Raw genomic sequence first — 23,633 nt, 5'->3', positions numbered from 1 at the left:
GAGGAGCAAGAACATCTATCTGAAAGGAGGAGGAACTGGGTTGAAGGCAAGAAGATCCAACGTGGCTTCACTGTTGGGTAGCTGAGGAAAAGGCAGGAAACACAGCAGATTCATTCAACCTGCACACCAGAGTCCTGACTTCTGTTCTACTCTCTCTCCCCTGTGGAAGGCAGTCAGGGTTCAGTAAGAGTTTCCTTTTCTTTCCAAAGTCTGTTTCCTCCAAGGCCTCTCCTGCTGATGGGCTGCAGTGGTGGCAGTGGTGGAATCTTCATGGAAAACAGGGTGCTCAATGATCTAGTCAGGGAAAGGGCTCCCCACTTACTTCAGTTTCGCAGCTGTGAGGTACAGAGTGGGGGCAAAAACCCAAACAGCTGTAAACAATGCCTGGAAGAACCAGAAGTGTATTTTCCACATAAGAAGCAGAAAGAAACCTGCCACAGGGCTGAAGCAGGCTATGTTTGTGGAATAAGACTAATGGACACAGAGGGAGGCAGTCCCAGGTACGCCCCAGTATGGGAGAGGGGCTTCCCCTGGGGCAGCGCCTCCACATTTCCAGGTTGGTGGGCCTGCAGGAGAAGTGGCCCAGATGGGTTTCTGCAGAAGAAAGGGCTTTCTGCACACCCAGGCCTGACTGTAACCTCCTCTCCTTTCTCCCTTCTGGTGGAGGACCCTTTTGTCTACTAGCTTGGATCCCTTTGAATTGTTCCAGAGGCCAATATAGTTTTTGAGAATTTTATACCAGCAGAAACAGTGCTGTGTGGCTTGTAAAGGACAGAGACATGATGGAATTAAAGACCAGGCCCTCCAAAGAGGCTCAGGGACTCCATCTCCTTTGGTTCGAGAGGGTGGGGCTGCTGCCCAGGGCTAGTGGGGCAGAGCTGCTGGTCCCAGGGGTGGAGCTTGGGCCACCTCCTTCCCCAAGAGTCTTCAGAACACAGTCTCCAGCCAAAGAGGATTATTTGAAGCCTTCAGATGGAAGGGAGTTCTCTCTGGTCATAATCAGGCTTGTTGGGAACCATGACCCCTGTCTTCCTGACCTTTCTCCTTTTGGAAGAGGAATTGATATTTTATGCCTGCCCCACCATTGTGTTTCAGAAGCAGAAAACATTTTGTCTTGTTTCACAGATTCACACACAGCTGGGGAACAATTTTGCTTCTGGATGAACCAGACCCAGAATCTCTCCCATACCAGATTTATGTCATGTTTAAAATACAATTTTTGGATTTAAGAGTTGATGTTGGAAAAAACTAGGGGGGGGCACTGATGGGGTACATATGTTTTGCATGTGCAAAAGACATGAACTTTGCAAGGGGAGAGGGTGGAGTGTTATGGGCTGAATTATGCTCCCCCTAATTCGTATGCTTAATTTCTAATCCACAGTGTCTCAGATTATGGCTCTATTTGGACCGGATCTTCACAACTTTACAGTGATGTCTCATCCGGGTGGGCTCTCATTGAATGTGACTGGTGTCCTTATAACATCGGGAGTTGGGGGATGTTCACACACATGGGGAAAACGCCAGTGACCATGAAGATGGGTAACTGCAGCTCTGGAGAATATGGGAAGAGACATTTTCCTTGCAGATCTTGTAAAGAGCCAGTCCTGCTAATATCTTGACCTGGGACTTCTAGCCTCTAGACTGTATGAAGAATGTCTTAAAGTTCCTATTTCCTAGCAGGCTGGGCTCTTTTGTTATTTTATAAGCTGAGTCTGAGGTTCCAAGTGAAGTCCCTGTGCTATTACATATCTAGGTTTCCAAAACCTGGAGATAATACTGGACTGAGTCCTGGCAAAAGACTTTGGCTCTTGCCGGGTGTGGTGTTGCACACCTGTAGTCTCAACATCCTGTGAGGCTAAGGCTGGAGGATTGAAAGTTCGAGCCTAGCCTGGGTAATTTAGTGGCTTAGTGAGACGCTTTCTCAAAAAAAAAAAAAAAAAAAAAAAAAAGGATGGGGATGTAGAGTTCAATTGTCACTAGTGGGGGAAAAGAAAGATGGCTCTGCCAACTACTCTGGTGGATCACGAAAGATGTCTGGGCCTCAGCTGCCTTCGGTAAAGGCAAGGGTTGGTAAACCCAATAAAACTTCTTGGTGGGTAACATCTAGGGGAAGGCCAGTAGTTTGTAACCCTCCTTAATATTAATGGAAAGATGCCTACTGACAGAAAACATCCGTCTTTATGGAATCATCTAGAGAGATGTAAATAAAATTAATCCAACCTTACCTTACAGTATGCAGGACAATGGCACAAACTACACTGATTAGGCCATTTGTAAAAACTTTAATTTAGCTGATCATTTTAACTCCTTATTTAAAGCTATTAAGAAGCAATATTTTTAAAAATCTTGATTGGATATTTATCTCTCCTGGTTTCAGGTCATGCTCTCACAGAAGTATTAGAACAATGGCCAAATGACCGTCAGAATCAGGCAAATTAAGAGGATAGAGCTGGGGATTCAGCTCAGTGGTTCCTCTGCTTGCCTTGCAAGTGCAAGGTCCTGAGTTTGATCCCTGGTACCAAAAAAAGAGAGGATATAGCCAGGGAATTAGCTCAGTGGTTCTGCTGCCTGCCTCACAAGTGCAAGGTCCTGAGTTTGATCCCTGGTACCAAAAAAAAAAAAAAAAAAATGAAGAGGATATAAGCAGTCATAGATCTTTCCTACTTGGGACATATTAGCTTAAATCTAAATACATGCTCTATCCTAAGAGGATGAGGAAGTTAAAAGTTAGTTTTCAAAAATTTTTGTCAGTTAACTAGATACCTCTATAAATTACTTAACAGAGAAAGATTACTTCTGTGGAACAGAGGGAACAGAAGTAAAAGATTTCATTTCTGGTTTCTCAGGCTATGGTCTCAAGAGAATTTGAAAAAGAACATCTTGTAAATAGACAGTTTATCAAACTAAAAGCCACTGATATAATTCCTAAGGACCACTTAACTTGGACCAATACCTTGCCCCATACAATCTTGAAGACCAACGACGAAAAAGTCTGATTCAATGACTAAGTCATCACTGTGCTTTATTTGTGTGTTAGATTGGGTTCCTGGGTTGAGTATAAGTCATCACTGTGCTTTATTTGTGTGTTAGATTGGGTTCCTGGGTTGAGTATAGAGTAGGGCATTCGCTGGGTATGGCACAGAAACCCATTTATGGGTGCCATCTAGAAGGCTGTGACCATGTCAGAGAGATGTCCAGAGCTCCCTAAAATCTCCATGCCATCTTGCCATGGGAGGTATTTCCGAACAGGACTCAAGTCACTGTAAGTCTGCACTGGGGCTTTCTCCACCTTCCAGTGTTTATGTTACATACACCCTGGGCAGGCTGTGCAGAGCTTGGACAAGATTACACGCTTGCTAAAATGGAGCCTCTGCCATACATGAAAACAGAGAGATCAAGTCATAGGGTGAGAGGGGTGTTCAGCAATGAAGTACATGTTACCAGTGACTGCCTGCGCCTGTTTGCCACCTTGGAACCTTACAGAGAGAGGATAGTCATGGGGAATCCCTCTGGCTGGGCATTCTGCACTGCTTGGAGTTCTAGCCTTGTGGGGTGGAACCCCTCTGAGACTACTGTAAGTGGATGTCTGGGTGTCTTTTAATGAGACTATTTGGTTACATTAATAACTTACCCGTTTAATTTGGGGTCCTTTTAGTGAAAGTAGTATTTTGTGAGTCAGAGCAACCTTCTCTAACTTTCTTTTCTGTTAACACTGGTATTTTTCCCTATAAAATTTTACAGACACACTTTTTTCCTCTTTAGAATTGGATGTTTTACTGACTAGTAAGACTGAATGAGTAGTAAATCTTTCAGGTAAAACTGCCAGCAGCTCCTAAATTATTATCATCGTTATAAAAGTGAAACTTCCAAAGAGAACCTTTGGAAAGGCTTAACAAATGGGCTGCTGTGGAATTTCTCCTCTGGCTCTGCAAGAGCTCTGGTGGGCGGCACTTCTCTTGTTTTATGTTCCCCGGAACAATACTTACTTCTCTGTGTATCCCAGATATAGTTGTTCAGAACTTCTCCCAGAAGGTACAGAAAGTTCATCAAGATGGTTGTCAACCCAAAGAAGACGATTCTGGCTCCGGAGCCGATGTGTTCCAGGAAAGGGTACACCCACATGCCGGTGACATGATGCACCCAGCACACCCTGCCACGGGATTGCAAAGCAGACAACGGGGGAGTTACTGTCACGGCAGATGTCACAGCTGCAAGGCTGCAAGAGCACACTCCCCTCTCTGACCCTTCCTCAGTAGTTGGCAGTCACAAGTTTGCTGCTGATACTCAGGAGCTACCAGTAAGTTGGTTGTTTTTGCTTTTTGTTCTGAAGTGATTTTTTTTTTTAACCCACTGAAGAGGTGCAAATATGGGACAGAGAGTTCCTCTATGTCTCACACTCATCCTGCTAATATCTTGTTAACATCTGGCATGATCCTGGAATGGGTACTACAACTAAGTAGTTAATATTGGTACACTCGTGCTAAGTAAGGTATAGAGCTTATTCAGAAATTCTCATTGTTTCCATTAATGTCCTTTCTCTGTCCCAGATCCACTTAAGGGTCACACATTGCATCTAGTGACATGTTTCCTCAGTTTCCACTCTGGTAATTCCTTGGTCTCTCCTTGCTTTTGATAAAGGTTTTTTTTCAGGTATTTGAAACTTCTGAGTTATTTCATACTGTTCTACAATCTTTTAAATCTCTTCTTTACATAATGAAACCATGTAGTAATCACACTATAATAAAACCTAGGTGTGTATGTGCCAGGTATCTTGCCAAGCGCCTTCCAGGCAGACACGCTATGGATTACACAGCTGGAAGACTGTCCTGTGACCTAGCAGATACCAGGATTCCTGCTTCTTTGATCTTCAGATCCTACATGTGTTTCACTTTTTAAATTTTTACATACTTGTAATCATTCTATTTGTGTTCTGAAGATATTTTTGTCTCGGTGAGAAGAACATCATCAATTGCTACTGCTTTCAACAGACAGAATAGCTGCTGGATTGGGTAGGTCCTGACATGACTACTAATAACTGTTTTCCAAAATATTCTTGGGTTTATTACTTTATTGAATGTCAATTTTGAACACCAATAAAATACAAATAACTTTATTCCATTGGTAACAGATTACATTTTATACTTATGTGTTTTGGGGTCCTTTTTCATATTTCCATGGTTTCACTCTTTAGCAGTACATCTGCATGTACATTAGCTACATATATGTTTCATTTTGAGGTAGGAATCCTAGAAATTTTTAGTTTAGAGTTGAATTATTGATGAGGGTGACTCCACCCCCATGGTGGTGAAAATTCATTCTGGGAGTGGTGAAACAATCTTACTTTTTAATACGGGAAGCATAGACACAGCTAAAATCATATATATATATATATAATAAACAAATATATAAGCACATATAAACTATCATATATATGCATATAGAGTGCATCTGTGGCATTAAAATTCCATAGACCATCAATTCCATACCTAGGTATATATCTAAAATTGAAAGCAGAGACTTTAATAGATATTTGTAAACCAAGGTTCACAGTACCCAGAAGGTTGAAATAAGCTAAGTGTCCATTAACAGATGAATGAATAAGCAAAATTATATATATGCATATTATTCAGCCACAGAGAGTAATGAAATTTTGATACATCTTACAACAGGGATAAACTTTGAAGAGATTATGCTAGCAAATTAGACCAGATACAGTAAAATTATCACTATTCCACTTACATGAGGCTCTGAGAATAAGCGAATTCAGAGACAGAAAGGACAGCAGAGGTTGCCGGGGCTGAGAAGAGTGGAGAATGGGGAGTTTAGGCTGGGGATGGCGGAAGGTTTGGGACGGAGAGTACTGATGGTTACATAACCCTATAGACATATTTAGTGACAGGTGGTTAAATGATAAATATTCTTTTGGCAAATTTTATCAAAAGAAAAAGTTTTCATGGGATGGAGATCAGGGGAAAAAGTCTACAAAAAAAGACTCCTTGGTTGTGGAAGGCAGTAATGAAGGGAAGACTGAGAAACCCTGCTTTATAGCAAAGACACATTCATGAAATCTAACCAAGTCAGCCTGGATAATTGTCCAAACGTAAAGATTTTGTTTTTATCATACAAGGAGGCTATGTTAGTAAAAAGAAAATTTTTTGGAAACTGAAGCATTTATGAGACTCAGTAAAAATTTAATTGTTAGAATTATCCTGTGGGATTCTGATACATCATATTCTGTTTGTTCATAATTCAGATAGTTTTATTTTCCTGATTTTGTTCGTTTGTTTGAGATAAGGTCTCACTGTGTAGTCCAGGGTTGCCTTAAACTCAGGTAGCCTAGCCTGACCTTGAACTCACAGCAGTCCTTCTGCCTCAGCCTCCCTAGTGCTAGGATTATAGGCATCTGCTACCATGCCCAGCTTCTCCCTAATCTTAACTAATGTAAGGAGGTGTTTGGCATCCATCAAGTGGCTTATTAATTTCCATGGAGATAATATGCAATATCCCCCAATTAAATACCATAATGCTATAATTAATTTCTGTAAAATCAACTTATGAAACTATAATTTGATTCACTGTAAAACTATTTCCTCAATTAGATATATCAGGAGCAATTCTAATTATAAATGGTAATTATACTTTTTATGGCGGATCTTGGTATTCTACTTGCTTTTGAACCTTTCCTTTTGGGTTATTTCTGATGCTAGGCCTAACATCTACTTTTTAGATGTTGCTGCCAATATATTTGTGATGTATACGGTGTCATCCTATAATACCAAATAGACACGACAATACTCACATTCCATCTATCCTTCCATGACTTCTGTGTTTACATCTCCAGCCTGGATCACTCCTCTCAGCGTTTAGAATTCCACATCCCGTTACTCTGCACCTCTCCCCCGGATGTCTAATGGAATTCCCAGCTCAGTGTTTCCATGTTAACATCTTCCTTGTGCTCTAATTCTTCCACATCCTCTTCTCCCCTCTTCCCTGCTGCTCAATGGCAAACATATTTCTGACATCTTTCACTTCTCACACTGATGATCACTACGTTACTCTGGTTGAAGATGGAGTTAGAAAAGATGGAGTCGGAGGATCTGAGTCTTCTTTTTCTCATAACCCACACCCAATCCACCCTTTCCACCACTTTCCAAATATAGTCATTGTTCACTATCCTTAGGTAACAGTTCTAGGATTCCTGAGGTACCAAAATCCATGGACGAAAAGCTTGAGACAATATGGTGTAGCATTTGCATCTTATCTATGTTCACCTCCTGTATACTTTAAATCGGCTTTAGATTATGTCTACTACCCAACGCAACACAAATGGTAAGTGAGTAGTTGTTACAATGTAGCATTTGGGGAATGACAAAAAGTCTGCACATGTTTAGTATAGACAGATTCAATGCATGCCAGGCTATGCTACTATTTTCCTTGAAATTCTTTCTTATTCTTTCATTTAGAGAAAAGCCAGAGTCCCTAGGTAGTTCCTTAGGGCCTGACCAAAGCTTCACCAGCACTTTCCTAACTTCATCTTCTGCTCTTCTCCCTCTTGCTCACTCCTTTCCAGCCACCCTGCCTGCTTGGTCTTCCCCAAGCACACCAAGCACTCTTCCACTCAGGGCTCCAGCTCTGTTGACCTGTGTGGCACCCCCCCCCCCCATCCTGCTCCCAGCACCCCGGGCTGCCTGCACCTTTAGGTTTACACTCAAATGCCCCATTCTCAATGACATCTCCCTTGGCCATTGTGCCTAAAAACTGCAATTTCTATCCTGAAACTCTCTGCTCTCCATTCCTTTCCCACTTACCTGTTTACTGGCTCCCCCATGGGCACAGGCATTGTTTTCATTATGTTCACTACTATGTCCTACAGCTCTTGAAGCTGGCATACAGTGTGCATGCAAAAATAACTTATTGAATTAAGAATGGAGTAAAGGAACATCACTGATATTGTTTTAGTGAGCTCCTACCATGTAATAAGAACTTTGTCAATAACTTAAGAAAATCTAAAACCAAAATGCCTTTTGTTGCTATATTTAATTTAAATCTAGGGTGGGCCAATCTTATCTGCAAAGGACCAGATAGCAAATATTCTCAGCTTTGTAGGCTGCCACAGGGACTCTGTCACAAGAGCTCGTCTTATCAATATCATCTCTGCCACTGCGGTGCAGACACAGCCACAGACAATGGGTAAGCTAGGGCACGCGCGCCAGCAAAACTTAGGGACACTGAAATCTGAATTTCATGTAACTTTCACATCATGAAGTATTTATCGTCTTTCGATTTTTTCAGCCATTTAAAAATGTAAAAGTATCCTTAGCTTTACACACACACACACACACACACACACACACACACAGATGATGGCCTGGATTTGGCTGACACGATGCTATTTGGTAAACGCTAGTTAAGTAGTTCTCTTTTTTGTATTTCATAAAGCTCCTTTGTGAGCACAGTACATGTTTGCTGTCTATGACTGCATCCACGATGGGAAGATGACACATGTTCATTACACATCTTAATTATTTTTTACCTCCCCTTCCTTTCCCTTCCCTTTTCCCTCTCAAGTTCCCTTACCCATTTGCAGGGGATCTACTTTCCTATTTTGTGACATCTCTCTTTTATTTTGCTCTTCAAATTACTTAAACTTCACCTTTCTTATATAAGAAAAACCATGTGATATTTAAGCTTGTGTGTCTGATTTATTTCACTTCACATTATGGTCTCAAGGTGCATCCTTTTTTTCCTACAAATGACTCAAGATTGTCCTTTTCATGGCTGAGGAGTACTTCATTATGTGTATATCATTTTCTTTATCCATTTGCCTGTTGTTGAACTTATAAGCCACTTCCAAGGTTTAGCTATTGTGAATTGTGCTTCTATAAACATGGACAGGCATATATTACTGTAATTTGTTATCTTTAACTCTTTTGGGAAGATACCTAGAAGAGGAATACATGGGACAAAGGGAATTTCTATTTTTGTTTTTTTGAGGAATCCTCATACTAATTTCCATAGTCATCTGGTCTTCTCAGCAAGCCTAGACATGGAATGTCATTCTAATTTTACTGTTACAAACACCAGAGATTACAGACAATATGTCAAAACTACCAATCCAAAATTCTCAGGTCTGCAGCCTGTAAGGCAGAGCAGTGACCAGCCATTCTGAGCATTGCAGGTTAACAGGATACATGATCTTTTCCTTTGCTTTATACAACCCCCCCGAAAGGAGTAATTATCCTGACCTCACAGGTAAAGAATACAGACCAGACTAAAAAAAATCTGTCTAAAAAATAGGCAAAGGGTCGGGGATTTAGCTCAGTGGTTTCGCCACCTGCTGTGCAAGGGCAAGGACCCAAGTTCAATCCCCGGTACCAAAAATAAAATAAAATAAATAAATAAATAAACAGACAAACAAACCAGGCAAAGCTGGGAAAGAAAGGCACATTTGACTTGTCTTTTGCTGTGTGGACTTACTTCCCTTAATGAGGCATTTATTTAATATTGTCTCCAAAACTGAAGTGGGGCCTTTCTCCTACCTCTTTGTAAAGGTTCCTTGGTTTGGGGGTCATCGATCCATGTCAGGGACTTCATGTGGATGAGTGCGGGTGCTGCCCCCACTTGTGGGGACAGGTGTGCTCATCACTCCTCTCCCTGATACGATCAGGGCTCAGCTCTGCACGGAGTGACTCAGGGCCTTGCTCATCTGTTGGTGGAGAATTCTTAGCTCTCGGCCAACTTTCAATTTCTGTCTCATTTAAAAACCTTCTTGTCTTAGCCCCCAGGTAGTTATGCTTAAGGTAATGGTACCAATTTTAATTTTAGCCTAAGAGCTCAACCACGGTATTTCTGAATGTGTGCATATATTATTACCCTAAGACTGCTGGATTATCTGTTTTATTAAAAGTACTTCCAATTCATTTTAGTGTATAATTAAAAAAAACACTTATCAGGCCGGGGGTTTAGTTCAGTGGCACAGTGCCTGCCTCGCAAGGGAAAGGTCCTGAGTTCGGTCCCTGGTACCAAAAAACAAACAAACAAGCAAAAACATTTATCTATGCCTACCAATTGCATACTTTACTGCTAGAAGTAAAAAAGTAAAGTGAGGCAAGAGGTCATTCTTGGCCTCATTGACTACAGTCTGTCATGGGATCCAGATAGGAAAGGAGCACTTACAAGTGTAGTCAGAATTAGGAAAGGCTTAGAGTAAGGGTGTCACCAGGGCACAGCGACCCTCGTTTTTAATTTTCTACCTACCATTCATCTTTCTGCTGTGAATTTAAACCACTTTTTTTCACAGCTGATACATATGTTCAAATGCCTTTCATTAAAGCACATCCAAAATGTTTCCACCACCATCACAAAGACCACACTATTTCTCTTCTTCTCTTCAAGCCCCAACTTCTCCAAAAAGTGGTGTACGCTCAGGGAGGACACCTCCTTACTTTGCACTCTTTCTTTACCCACAACAGTCTGGCTTCTTTCTCGATACTCCATGAAAACATACTGGCGTCTTTGACACCAGTTTCTCTTTCCACTACTTTGGATGTTCTTGGTTCCCCTTGTAAGTTCAGCTTTGCTACCCTACCATTAACCAGGAATTTCCTTAAAGAATCATTTCTCACCCTTCTTCTCATATCACGCATGTTCAGCACACAAGGTCATTCACGGCCCCTGCAAAACATCCAGTAATATGGGAATATTTCCCAACTTTATATCCTAACTGAGATTTCTCCTCTACTCCAGAAAAGGTTATTAAATACTCCTTAAAACATCTCATTTTGAACATCTTTTTTGCCTTTTAAGTTTTATTTTTGTCAGTACATAATGAGTACATTTATCATGAGGAATTGGCATATTTATATAACACATCAGAATTCTTTTTCCATCCCCCCCATCCCTGCTCCTTCAAACCATCTTTGTCTTCCCATTTGTAAAACTTGATCTCCAGTTTTTCTTTTTTCAATCCTTTTTTCATCCTTTTCCCCTCCCCTTGCTTCTTCCTGCCTGCATCTCTTGTTTGCCCTCCCATTTGAAAAATCGCTTTTTATTTATATTTTGAGTAATCAAAATGTGATATTTAAGCTTGTATGTCTGATTTATTTTATTTAATATTACGGTTTCAAAGGGTATCCATTCACCCATGGATGACTCAAGTATATCCTTTTTTATGGCACAGCTATACTCCATTGTGTATAAATGCCACATTTCCTTTATCCATTCATCTACTGATGGGCACATAGGTCATTTCCAAGATTTGGCTATTATGAACTGTGCTGTTGTAAACATGGGTATGCATGCATCCCCAGAATATGACGTCTATAACATCTTAAAGATAACTAGACTCAATAGATCAAATGCCAAAGTCACGCTCTTTCTCCCCAAACCTTGGGTACTCTTTATCTCTGCAAATGGTACTACTGTCCATTCAGTTTTGCAGTTCCTTCTATTTTATCACACATAGTCAATCTGTTATCCTGCCTGATCAAGTTATATAATCCTTACATCCAATATACTTATTTTTTTCTCCTGGCTCCTTCAGCAGCATTTTGATTTGTGTTACAATCATGTCTAGAGGACTGCAATAGTTTATAATTTTCCCCCAGATCTATCTTTCCCCCTTATAGTTCATCCTCACAGCTGCCACTACGATCTCTCCAAATCGGCAATCTGAACGCATTATATCCCAGCTTTCAACATCTCAATGCCCCCTACTGCTTTCTTGTTACAGACAGCAAAGTCTAGAGTCCACTTGGTCCAGTGGCTTCTACCTGTCCCCATGGCCCTGTCTCATACATTCCATTTTTGACGCACTGTGTTTCATTTGGTTCCTTGGTTTTGCCATGTCCCCTCTTGCTACATGGATATGCTTATGCCGTTAGTATTCCACTCCTTAGACTAGTTAAGTTATATGTACCTTTTCTAGCTCAGCTCAATTCTTACAACTGACCTGTCACTGGGTATTCTAGAATGTTTTCTCTGATCCACTGGATTAGGTCAAATTTAGTGAACTCTTGCAGGATCATAAATCTCTTTTGAAAAAAAGCTTTTATTAGTACTTAAATTTGAATGAGCTCTTTCTCCTCTACAGTACAAGTTCTGTGAAGTGAGAGGTGGTGTCTCTTTTACTTTTCCTTGTAGTCCCAGGACTTAGCACAAGGCTTATCATACAGCCGTAGAATGAACGAATGAGTAAAGTAGCATCTGAGTTGTGAAAGGTAGATGAGTAAAAATTAATTGAGTAAAGATGGGATGAAATAACTTTTTAACCAAAAAGAATAGCATGAGTAAAAACCTGAGAACAAGGGAAAACTTGTAGATGTTCAAAGAAGGAAACTTCTTTGTTGACATGAAGGGAAAGAGGGCAGGAGGAGCAGGCAGATGCCAAGCTGTGGGTGGCTTTTCAAGCTGAGGTAAGAATGTTACCACATAAATCATGAGCTGGGCTGGTCACAGGAGCCCTTGAGGAGCTGTGCTGAGGATAACATTTCTTCCCTTCCTTTTCTGGCGCTATTACCCTTATTTATCCAGGGTTGACAGAAGTACCTATCTTACCACTGAGAAACTTTTGCTTTTTAAGATTATTCTTTTCAAGATGAAAGATTTCTTTACTGTTTACATTTAGATAAGGTGGTAGGCTGTTTGAGAACTAGTATGGACAACAGAAAGTCTTTCAAACACATTAAATACATTTGAAATAGATCGGATTGACCTGGAAACCAATTGTATCAAAAATGGAGGTGGTCAAGAAAAGGATCATTGGAGCAGAAATTGGTGGATAGCTTTAGGAGATACGTAGACCAGTGTCTTGCAGCAGTGGTGTGCTGCAGGAGTCATGAGAGCTAGCTGTTAAGTCTTGGGAAGTTTGTGAGCTGGTTGGTACTTGGATTCAACCATGGAGGCAATACAGTATTTACACCATGACCAAGGGCAAATGCTATGCATCATGTGTTTCTACCTCTGATCCCCAAAAGTACTGGTTAAACATTTGCCAATAACCACTGATTTACTAGCATATTTATTTATTTATTTATTTATTTTTGGTACCAGGGATCGCACTCGGGTCCTTGCACTTGCGCAGCAGGCAGTGGAGCCACTGAGCTAATCCCTGGCCCTACTAGCATTTTTAAAAGGAAGGAAGCAGAGCAGAAAACATCAGAGGGCCCTGGATATAACCTTAAAATTGTTTTGTAAAACTTCTGTTGCAGTTATGTGAAAATGTGAGTACATACACGCCCATGCATGCTGGCTGGGTCATGACACAAAAGGTGTTTCTTTAATTCATAGTAAAAAAAAAATGGATAAGCACTGCTTTGGGAAGTAGAATTTAGAGAACTTGGTGATTGATCGGATTTGATTAGCAAGGAAACTGTGATGAGTAAGGACTAATCATAGATTGCTGGCTTGATTAGCAGGGTGGGGCGAATGCTACCGTTTCCTGAGACAGGGAATGCCATCCGGGAGCCAGCTGGAAGGCATGTGAATTCCGTCTGGACACGCTGAGCTGGAGGTATCTGTACAAAGTCCAAGTGGAGATGTCCTGAAGGCAGTTAGTTACATGAATCTGAACTACAGAGCAAGGACTAATGTGGCAACACAGACACCGAGTTCACTGGCCAAGTGATGATGGGAATGAAGAAAGTGGGCTATGGAATCCTTAAAAAGGTTAAGCATGACGGGGTAGGTCATTACAGGGAAGGTGAGTGAGGCTCAGCAGGAGGCCAAGAAATGTGGGCCAGTGACATGGGAGCAAGACGGAAAAATGTGTTGTTTTGAAGCCAGAGGACAAGCGGCTCAAAGGTAAAGTAGACTGTATCTATTAGCTCAGAAACCTTGAGAACTAAGAATTATTAGAAAACTGGCTTTCCACAGATAAAGTGGGTGCAAGGGACACTTCACGTTTTCAGTGGTATGTGCATGATTAAAGATGACTTTGGATGTTGACTGAGTATAAATGATAAACAGTATGTTTAAAAAAATGGACCTAATCAAATTCATTAGCTCTTTTTGCAACATGGCCAAATTTCTCACAACTCAGGCAGTCACAGGAGCCCCTGAGGAGCTATAGTGAGGTGGACAGGTCTTTCCTTTCTTTTCTGGCTCTGATACCCTTATTCAGCCTGTATAGACACAAGCATCTATTTTCTCATTGAGAACCATTCAGTTTTTAAGATTATTTTAAAGAAGATGAATATTCCCCATTATTCACATTTAGATAAGGAGATACATTGTTTGAGAGCTAGGTTATTAGCTCATAGCACACACAGGATACAGGTGCATGTGCATTAATAGCTAATAGCCAAATGCACTGAATGCTTAGTGACAGGCACTGTGTTAAATACTTTTATGAGCAATTCTTTGGGCAAGACATTATATTAGTACCTTTTTACAGATGAGGATCCTGAGGCTGGATGGGTTGAGTACTGGAGAAGGTGGGCTGCACACGCACCTCAGCAGTTTAGTTCTTGTCCTGTAAACCAGGCTCCTCTCCTGCTCCAAAGGCCAGACTACGATGGATGAGAATAGGGCCCTGGATAGGTTTTAATATGCTCAGAACCAAAAAATATGATTTAAGTAGGACATCTCTCTATAAAGTTTTTCTTTTTCCCACTGACTATAAAAGTAATTCATATTCATTAGAGACAATTGTGAGGCGCAGAAATGTTGCACGATGCAAGATAAATCACTCCTGCTGAAGTTTTAACACAGGATTGAATGTCTTATAAAACTCAGGGATCAGATTTTATGACTTCCCCTTAGGAGAGGGGAAATCACTACAGGATAAAGTAATAAACACCTCCCTCAGAGAAAACAATGACTTTCCTCTTAAGAAAGAGTCACAGCATATGTGCATTGAACCTACCAGAATTTACTGTAGTGCTCGGCAGTTAGGGTGTGTGCCGGGGGAGACAGGATGTGCATCGGCTTCTTATTAGTGGGTCTCTGCGCACTTCCCTCAGGGCCTCCCACCCCATACTTCTGAAGCGCTTCTCAAGGGTGCACTGGACCGCAAAGACTTTTGGCTCAAATGTTGCATTTAGACCTGGTAGCCTCTTTAGATCAGGCTGTCTAATTTTAGAGCCATTGTAAAGATCCCGAGGACTATACTAGCAGTATTGAATTCATGGAGACTTGCTTTTGTCATAATTTTGGGAATCTGAAATCCTGCTGGAGTTTTCTGGGGTTCACAGATTCATTCATTTATTCAACAAACTTTTCTCCCCTCCTTCCCTCCCTCCCTTCCTTCTGGGGATTGAACCCAGGGCCTCATGAATGCTAAACATGTGCTCTACTGCTGAACTACACCCCAGCCGTAACAAGCCTTTTTGAGTTTCCTGTTTGTGTCTCATGGGGTGAGAGGAATAGGGATGCATGGGTGTAGCTATGAGCTCATGGTTTGGGGGATTTGCCAAGACTGCTACCAAAGAGGCTCCTTTTCAAAGGAGCTCAACCACCCCTATAAGAAATAGTTACAGATGGGGCAAGCTTTTAGGACCCAGGCACTAGGACAGGGCATTTGACTCAATAGGAACACAGCTCAAAAATTCTCCTAGGTTCAATCCAGAGTACCACCTCCAAAGTTCTTACATAGGTGAATATTTATGGTAGTTCCAGAAATTTAATGCATCAATTCATAGGCAAATATCAAACAGAGGGATCTAATTTGAGACGGTGATGAAATGTTCCTAGTTTAGTTACAGACATAACTCTAGTAGTCTACTTTTTACATACTGTAGGTTTAACAGTATTTTTTTAGATAATATTTTAAGGCATAATCATAAATTAATATTCTTCAAAGATGTCTCATTTTTTCAAAGGATCCAGCCCAACAGAGCCTGGGAGGACCTATCCATGGGACAGGCGTGGTGGGTTCGTGTCCTGTGCAGTCACATAGGAAAGGTCTCACAAGTGGTTTATGATCTCCTGTCACCATCTTTAATTCCTACTAATTTTTGAACAAAGGGTCCCACATTCGTATTTTGCACTGGGCTCAATAAATCATGTCACTAGTCTTGTCTAAGTAGCTGTGTCATCTTTGCTTTGGATCAACTTCCAGCTCATTTACATATGTGTTAGTCTACCTTGGATATTATTTAACTTCTTTGGGCCTAGTTTTCCTTTTAGTAAAGTGGAATAAACAATACTCCCTGCCTTACAGATGTAATTATCAAGTAATAGAAAGTTGTTGGCACAGTAAACCTGCGTTAAATTAAAAAAACCCAAAAACCAAGGAAGTGAAACAAACAACCTTTCTACTCTTTCTTTCCATGCAGAAATATATAATATTTTCCTGTACTTCTCACACACAAAAATATTTTCAAGGTTACAAATCCCTCCACCCATCCCTGGGGAAAAGAAGCAAATTGTGCGTGCCTCCCAGAATGAATTCTTGTAATGAGGTAATGAGGGAATGTGCTTTCTTCCTGATTCTAAATCACAAATATCAGAATGATTTATCCACAATGGCAGGCCAATAATCGACTTCAGAATATTTTCCTCTAACACATCTGCTGGCACGTGTCTAAGCCAGTCGCAAATGATTTGTTTCCATTGAGTCTCGCTCCACAGTCTACCTGGTTTTATGGTGATGTTTTCCTGGAGAGAATTCAATTTGAATTTCCCTTAATAAAATCGTGGCTGTTTTCTTAAGAATGTTAATCATTTGGAACTTCTCAAAGGACACAGGTGCCAAACATCAAGCTGACACACTGAATACTGTAGGGAACATGTGTTCTTACGGAAGGGAGGTGGGGACTCAGTGAGGGACCATAATGACCCAAGCCATCATCAGAGTTGGCTGCAGCGGGAGAAGCCACGCATTTGAACCGGAAGGGGAGGAGGAAGAACATCCTGAATTCCACAACAGAAAAATCATGATTTTCCATATTTTTCAGAAATTATCTTCACTGTCTCTCTAGCATCTCTTCTGTCCCTCCACCCATTAGATGTTGATTTTTGGAGTATAAATAATGCCTTGTTTATCTCTGCCATGAAATTCTAACTTCAACTGATCCCTTCTCTTCATTGAATTACCAGTCTCTCTCTCTCATCACCAACTCTCCTTAATAAAGGGCCCAGACATTTCTCGAGCACCTGTTTTGAGCCAGTGTCCAGTGTCAAACTGTAGTGAAGCCTTCCCTTTCTGGTCACATCTGTCCTCTAGATGCTGCTTCTACCAATGCAAAATATTTATTTTTTTATTTACCAGATATTCTCAGGACTGAAAGGTCAGACATGCAAACCCAGGAGCCTGTGAAGCAGCCATGGTCCCTAAACTTTTGGTGGGGTTCCTGGCCTAACAGATGTGGTCTCTGACCTGGAGACAGGGCTGCCAGTCTAACAGGTGCACTTCCTGATTTTTAGACAAGATTCCCACGATAATCGCCGCACAGCTGTCATGACACCATAGTAGATCACCTCTACTAGCCAAAGAAGGGTGCGATACAAAGTTGAGTCACATTGTTCCTTCCTAAAGTTCATTTTAATTTTTATCAGAATTAAAGCATCAAAAGCTCTAAACTGCCCATATTTTTAAAAAGCTGAAATTTCTTGCCCCATCAACTACAGCTCTTAGTCTCTGGCCATGTCCTGTTCTGCTACTCAGAGAAGCCTCGTTCAACTCTTGAACGTTTCTTAGGGCTTGTAAAATTATTTAAATTTATTTTAAAACTGAGCTATGATTAATATACAAAAAGGTGTACATATGTACTGTTAAATATTGATGATTTTGGAAAGCAGTATTCATCTGTGGAAGCATCAGCATGAACAAGGCCATAAGCAAACCATCACTTGTACATCTCTTCTTTCCCTCTGTGCGTAAGAATCTTTAATGTAAGATCTATTCTCTTAACAGTTGTAAGTATACACTACAGTATTGCTAACTGTGTACACTGTCTCTGCAGCAGATCTCTAGGATTTACTTACTGTGCATAACTGAAATGTTGTATGCTTTGACCACCACCTCCTCCTGTCTTCCTCCTCCCATGCCTCAGTAGCCATCATTTGACCCTGTTTTTGTGAGTTTCACTATAATATCCTCCAGGTTCATCCATGTTTTAGCAAATGGAAGAGTTTCCCTTTTTAAGAAGGTGGAATAGTATTCCATTGTATGCCTATGACATCTTTTATTTACCCATTAATTGGTTCATGAGTATTTAGGTTGTTTCCTTGTCTTTGCTATAGTGAATCATGCTGCAATGAATGCAGCATACCTCTTTTGAGATTCTGACTTCTATTATTTTGGGTATACACTCAGAAGTGGGATAGCTGGACTACATGGTAGTACTATTTTTAACTTTTCAGGATCCTCCATGTTCTTTTCCATAACAGCTATATCAATTGGCGACCCCACTAACAGTGTACAAGGGTTTCCTTTTCCCCACATTTTCACCAACACTCTTTAAAAAATAATAGTCATGCTAAGTGATGTGATATCTTATTGTAGCTTTAATTTCATTACAGTTTAGCTGGCATTTTCCTGGTTACTAGCAAAGACAAGCATTTTTTCATATACTCATTGGCCATTTATATATCTAGTTAAAGAAATACTTATTCAGATCTTTTGGTCATTTAAAAAATCAAGTTATTGGTTTTTTAAAATCTAACCTTGTATCAGATATATGATATGCATTTCACAATGCCTTTTCACTCTGCTGATTGTTTTCGTCATTGTATAAAGGTTTTTCATTTGATATTACCCCACTTATTAAATTTTGTTTTGTTTCATGTATTATTGGTGTGATAGCCACAAAATCATTGCCAAAGCCAATATCAAGAGTCTTTTACTTGTTTTCTTCTAGAAGTTTTAGAGTTACAGGGTTTACATTTAAGTCTTTCATCCATTTAGGGTTAATTTTTGTATATGGTGTAAGATAGAGATCGAGTTTCACTCTTTTCCATGTGAATATCCAGCTTTCCTAGCACCATTCATGGAAGAGACCTGGCCTTTCCCCATTGTGTATTCTTGGTCCCTTCTCAAAGATCTATTTACTGTAAATGTGTGGTCTTCTTTTTGGGCTTTCTATTCATTATCTAGGACCAGCCAGAGTCCTTGACTTTTCTTTGTTGGGAGTTTTTTGATTATTGCATCTGTTTTCTTGATCATTATTGCTGTTATCATTAAAGCTTGATTATTAAAGCTGTTCAAGCTTTAAATTTCTTCTTGGTTCAGTCTTGATGGGATCATATGTCTGTTTTTATGGAAATTCCATCCTGCTTTCATTGCTATAGTTTTGTGATATATTTCAAAATGAGAAGTGTCCTGTCTCTTGCTTTATTATTGTCAAAATTTCTTTGGCTAGTCGTGGTCTTTTGTAGTTCCATATACATTTTAGGATTCTTTTTTCTATTTCTGTAAAAAAAAGCATTGACAAAGATTGCTTCAAATTTTGTAGATTACTTTATACAATGGGACATTGTGACAATATTACTTTCCTTTTGATTTCTTTTCTGACCCAATGATTATTCAAGATTGTGTTAATTTCTATATATTTATGAATTCTCCCATTTTCCTTATGCTGTTGATACCTAGTTTCATTCCACTGTGACTGGAAAAGGTCGCTTGGGATGATAAGACTTGTTTTGTGACCTAGCATGTATTCTATACTGAAAAATATTCCATGTATGCTTGAGAAGAATATGTACCCTGCTATTGTTGAGTGGAATGTAAACATCCCTTTGGTCCATTTGGTTTATAGTGTTGTTCAAATCTGCTATTTACTTAATTAATTTTTCTCCCTGAATGATCTATCCATTTCTGAAATGGGGTAGTTAAGCGTCCTACTATCACTGTATATTTTCCATCTCTCTCTTTAGGTCTGACAATATTTGTTTTACATATTTAGGTAGTTTGATATTAGGTATATAATATTTATAATTGTTCTATTCTCCTAGTGATTTGATCCTAAATTAGTTTCTGTTCTCCAACAAACCAAGGTTTATCTGACTAATTAAAAATGTATTTACTATACAACAGAAACTTGTTGTATCACCATGGATGTTACACCTCCTTACATCATTTATACTGAAGGTTAAAATTACAAAGGAAACCATACAATGTCTTGTAGAAATGTCACACATTAAAGTGGCCAAAATGGAGGCACTAAAGTCGTACTAGTTCACATGTTTTCAGCCCCCCTCACCTATAAGAGGGAGAAAGGTAAATTAAATGAAGAGATATACTCTTCACTCTCTTCCTAAGTGGCAGAAATGATGTTTCATAGGAATGAAGAGCAGAAAGATGTTGACGCCTTAGTAAACTTTTCTTTTTTTTTTTTATTAAATTCTTTTATTGGTACATTGTAGGTATACAACACAATTACATTTCTCATTGGGAATTGTACCTTTACATAATGCATCTTGGTTCTTATTTTTTCCCCATTCCTAGCCCTCCCTTCACGCCCTCCACCCTTCCCTATTTAAAAAGACTTTATTTCCATTTTTTCCATTTCTCATCATTTTTCCTTTCCCTTCTTTCCTTTCCCCTGCCCCTCCCACTACCCCTACCCCTTTGCACCTTTTCTTCCTATTTTACATTATCGATTATTCATTCTAATCATTGGTACATTTAAGGTATACAATATAATGACATTTGTCATTGGAAATTTGCACCTTTACATAGTCTCTCTTGGTTCTTATTTTTTGCCCTTGCCCAGCCCTCCCTTCAACCCCTCCATTCCTCCCTATTTACAAAGATTTTGTTCCTATTTTTCCATTTTCTCATATTAATCCCATTCCCTTCTATCCTTTCCCCTAGCCCTCCCACTTCCTTCCCCTTTGCCCCTTTTCTTCCTATTTCACATTACCTATTACACATTTAGTCCTTATTTACACTTTCAGTTTCTCACACCAGAGAAACTGTTTGGTATTTATTCATGTGTGTCCTATTTATTTCACTTAAGAGTATTGCCTCAATGTGCATCCACTTAGCTATAAATGTCTCTAATTTCTCATTTTTTATGGATGAGTAGTACTCCATTTTATAAAAAAAACACATTTTCTTTATCCAGTCTCCAGTTGATGGGCATTTGGGCTGTTTCCAAGTTTTAGCTATTACAAACTGTGCTGCTATGAATATGGGCACACATATATCACTGTGGTATGATTCTTTTAATTCTTTGGGGAAGATCCCCAGCAGTGGAATAGTGGGGTCAAATGGGACTTCCAGTTCTAGTTCTTTGAGGTATCTCCATACTGATTTCCACAGTGCTTGCACCAGTCTACACTCCCACCAGCAGTGGAGCAGGGTTCCTCTTTCCCCACAGCCCCACCAGCATTTGTTATTGGTTGATTTCATGATAGCAGCCATTCTTTCTGGAGTGAAGTGGAATCTCAGTGTTGTTTTCATTTGCATCTCTCGTATGACCAGTGATGTTGAACATTTTTTCATGTATTTATTTGCTATTTCTACTTATTTGTCTGAGAAATGTCTGTTCATTTCAGATGGCCATGTTTGGATTGGGTCCTTAAATTTGGGTGGTCTGATTTTTTTAAATTCTTTATAGATTCGAGATAGTAGACCTTTGTCTGAGGAAGAGCAGGTGAAGATTTTTTCCCACATTGTGGGTTGTCTCTTCACACTGCTGGTGGTTTCTCTTGCTGTGCAGAAGCCTTTTAATAAGAAGAGATCCCACTTGTTGATTGTTTGTGCTAGTTCACTGGCAACTGAGGTTTTGTTCATAAAATCTTTTCCTACACCGATGTCTTCAAGGGTTCTACCTAACCTCTGTTCCAACTGGTTCAGAGTTTCTATTTTAATATTTAGATCTTTAATCCATGTTGATTTTAGTTTAGTGCATGGTGAGAGATACAGGTCTAGTTTTAATCTTTGGCAACTTGAAGCCCAATTTTTCCAGCACCATTTATTAAAGAGGCTATCTTTCCTCCAGTGAGGGTGTTTGGCTCCTTTGTCGAAGATGAGATGGCTGAGTGTGTCTGGCGTTGTTTCTGCATCTTCTAATCTGTTCCACTGGTCCTCAGGTCTGTTTCTTTGCCAGTACCATGGTGTTTTATAAGAGTAGCTTTGTAGTATAGTTGCAGGTTGGGGATTGTGATACCCCCTGCCATGTCTCTGTTACCTAGAATTACTTTTGCTATTCTGGGTCTCTTCTCCTTCCAAATGAATTTTTGGATTGTTTTCTCAAGGTCTATGAAGTATGCTGCTGGGATCTCAATTGGAATTGCATCAAATCTATATAGCAGTTTTGGAAGTATGGCCATTTTTACTATAATAATCCTTCCTATCCAGGAGAAGGGGATGTCTGTCCATTTTCTGATATCATCTTCAATCTCTCTTTTCAGAGTGCCATAGTTTTCAGAGAAGAGGTCTTTGATTTCTTTCGTTAGGATGATTCCTAGGTATTTCAGATTTTTGGATGCTATTGTGAAAGGAATTATTTGTCCTAGTTCTCTCTCAGTGAGTCTGTCATTGGTGTAGAGGAAAGCTATTGATTTTTGTGTGTTGATCTTGTATCCAGCTACACTACTGAATTTGGTTATTAAGTCTAGAAGACTTTTGGTGGAGTTCTTGGGGTCTTCTATATAGAGTATCATGTCATCTGCAAATAATGACAATTTGACTTCTTCCTTACCTATCTTTATTCCTTTTATTTCTTTCTCTTGTCTAATTGCCGTGGCTAATATTTCCAGAACTATATTGAACAAGAGTGGTGATAGTGGACATCCTTGTCTTGTTCCTGATTTTAGTGGGAAGGATTTCAGTTTTTGACCATTTGGTATGATATTGGCTGTTGGTTTTTCATAGATGGCTTCTATCAGTTTGAGGTAGAGACCATCTATTCCAATTTTTTGTAGGGTTTTTATCATAAATGCATGTTGGATTTTGTCAAATGCTTTTTCTACGTCTATGGAGACAATCACATGGTTTTTGTCCTTGGCTCTATTGATATAGTGTATTACATTGATTGATTTGCATATATTGAACCATCCCTGCATCCCTGGGATGAATCCCACTTGATCAGGGTGTATGATCTTCTTGATGATCTTCTGCATTCTGTTTGCCATTATCTTATTAAGGATTTTTGCATCTATGTTCATTAGTGAGATTGGCCTTTAGTTCTCTTTTTCAGTTGGGTCTTTCTCTGCTTTGGGGATCAAGGTGATGCTTGCTTCCAGGAATGAATTTGGGAGTATCGCTTCCCTTTCAATTTCATTGAAGAGTTTAAACAGTAGTGGCAGCAGTTCCTCTCTAAATGTCTTGTAGAATTCAGCAGTGAAGCCATCAGGGCCCGGGCTTTTCTTAGGTGATAAGTTTTTAATTACATTTTCAATTTCATTGGTTGATATTGGGTTGTTCAGAATTTTTAGGTCTCTTCAACTTTGGTAATTCATATGTATCTAGGAATCTGTCTATTTCTTCTGTGTTGTCCATCTTATTGGCGTATAGGTTCTGGAAGTAGGTATTGATGATCCTCTGGATTTCTGCTGGGTCTGTTGTAATTTCACCCTTTTCATTCCCAATTGCATGGATTTGGGCCTTTTCTTTCCTTTTTCTGACAAGGTTGGCTAAAGGTTTGTCAATTTTGTTGACTCTTTCAAAGAACCAACTCTTGGCTTCATTGATTTTTTGTATTGTTCTCTTAGTCTCCATTGCATTGATTTCTCCTCTAATCTTT

At 39.8% G+C, this 23,633-nt stretch overlaps 1 protein-coding gene across 4 annotated transcripts in view; it reads right to left on the bottom strand.

The window, feature by feature from the left end:
* Positions 1–23,633, bottom strand: part of Aig1 (androgen induced 1) — a 259,469-nt gene that overhangs the window by 2,018 nt on the left and 233,818 nt on the right. For 2 of the 4 annotated variants that reach the window (XM_021259321.2, XM_021259322.2), the window contains 2 exons: positions 14,383–14,530; positions 3,987–4,150 (listed from right to left, as the gene is read on the bottom strand). In XM_021259321.2, coding sequence (XP_021114980.1) covers positions 3,987–4,150; positions 14,383–14,530 — 312 coding nt within the window. The remainder of the gene's footprint in view (positions 1–3,986; positions 4,151–14,382; positions 14,531–23,633) is intronic. The other 2 variants (XM_004846046.3, XM_087190056.1) reach the window with 1 other exon arrangement.

Source organism: Heterocephalus glaber, unplaced genomic scaffold (assembly GCF_053883595.1).
Source record: "Heterocephalus glaber isolate CG9 unplaced genomic scaffold, H.glaber_assembly_v1.0 deba00001550, whole genome shotgun sequence".
NCBI lineage: Eukaryota > Metazoa > Chordata > Mammalia > Rodentia > Bathyergidae > Heterocephalus > Heterocephalus glaber.
The sequence above is the reverse complement of the archived record's forward strand: the minus strand, read 5'-3'. Positions and strand labels throughout refer to the sequence as shown.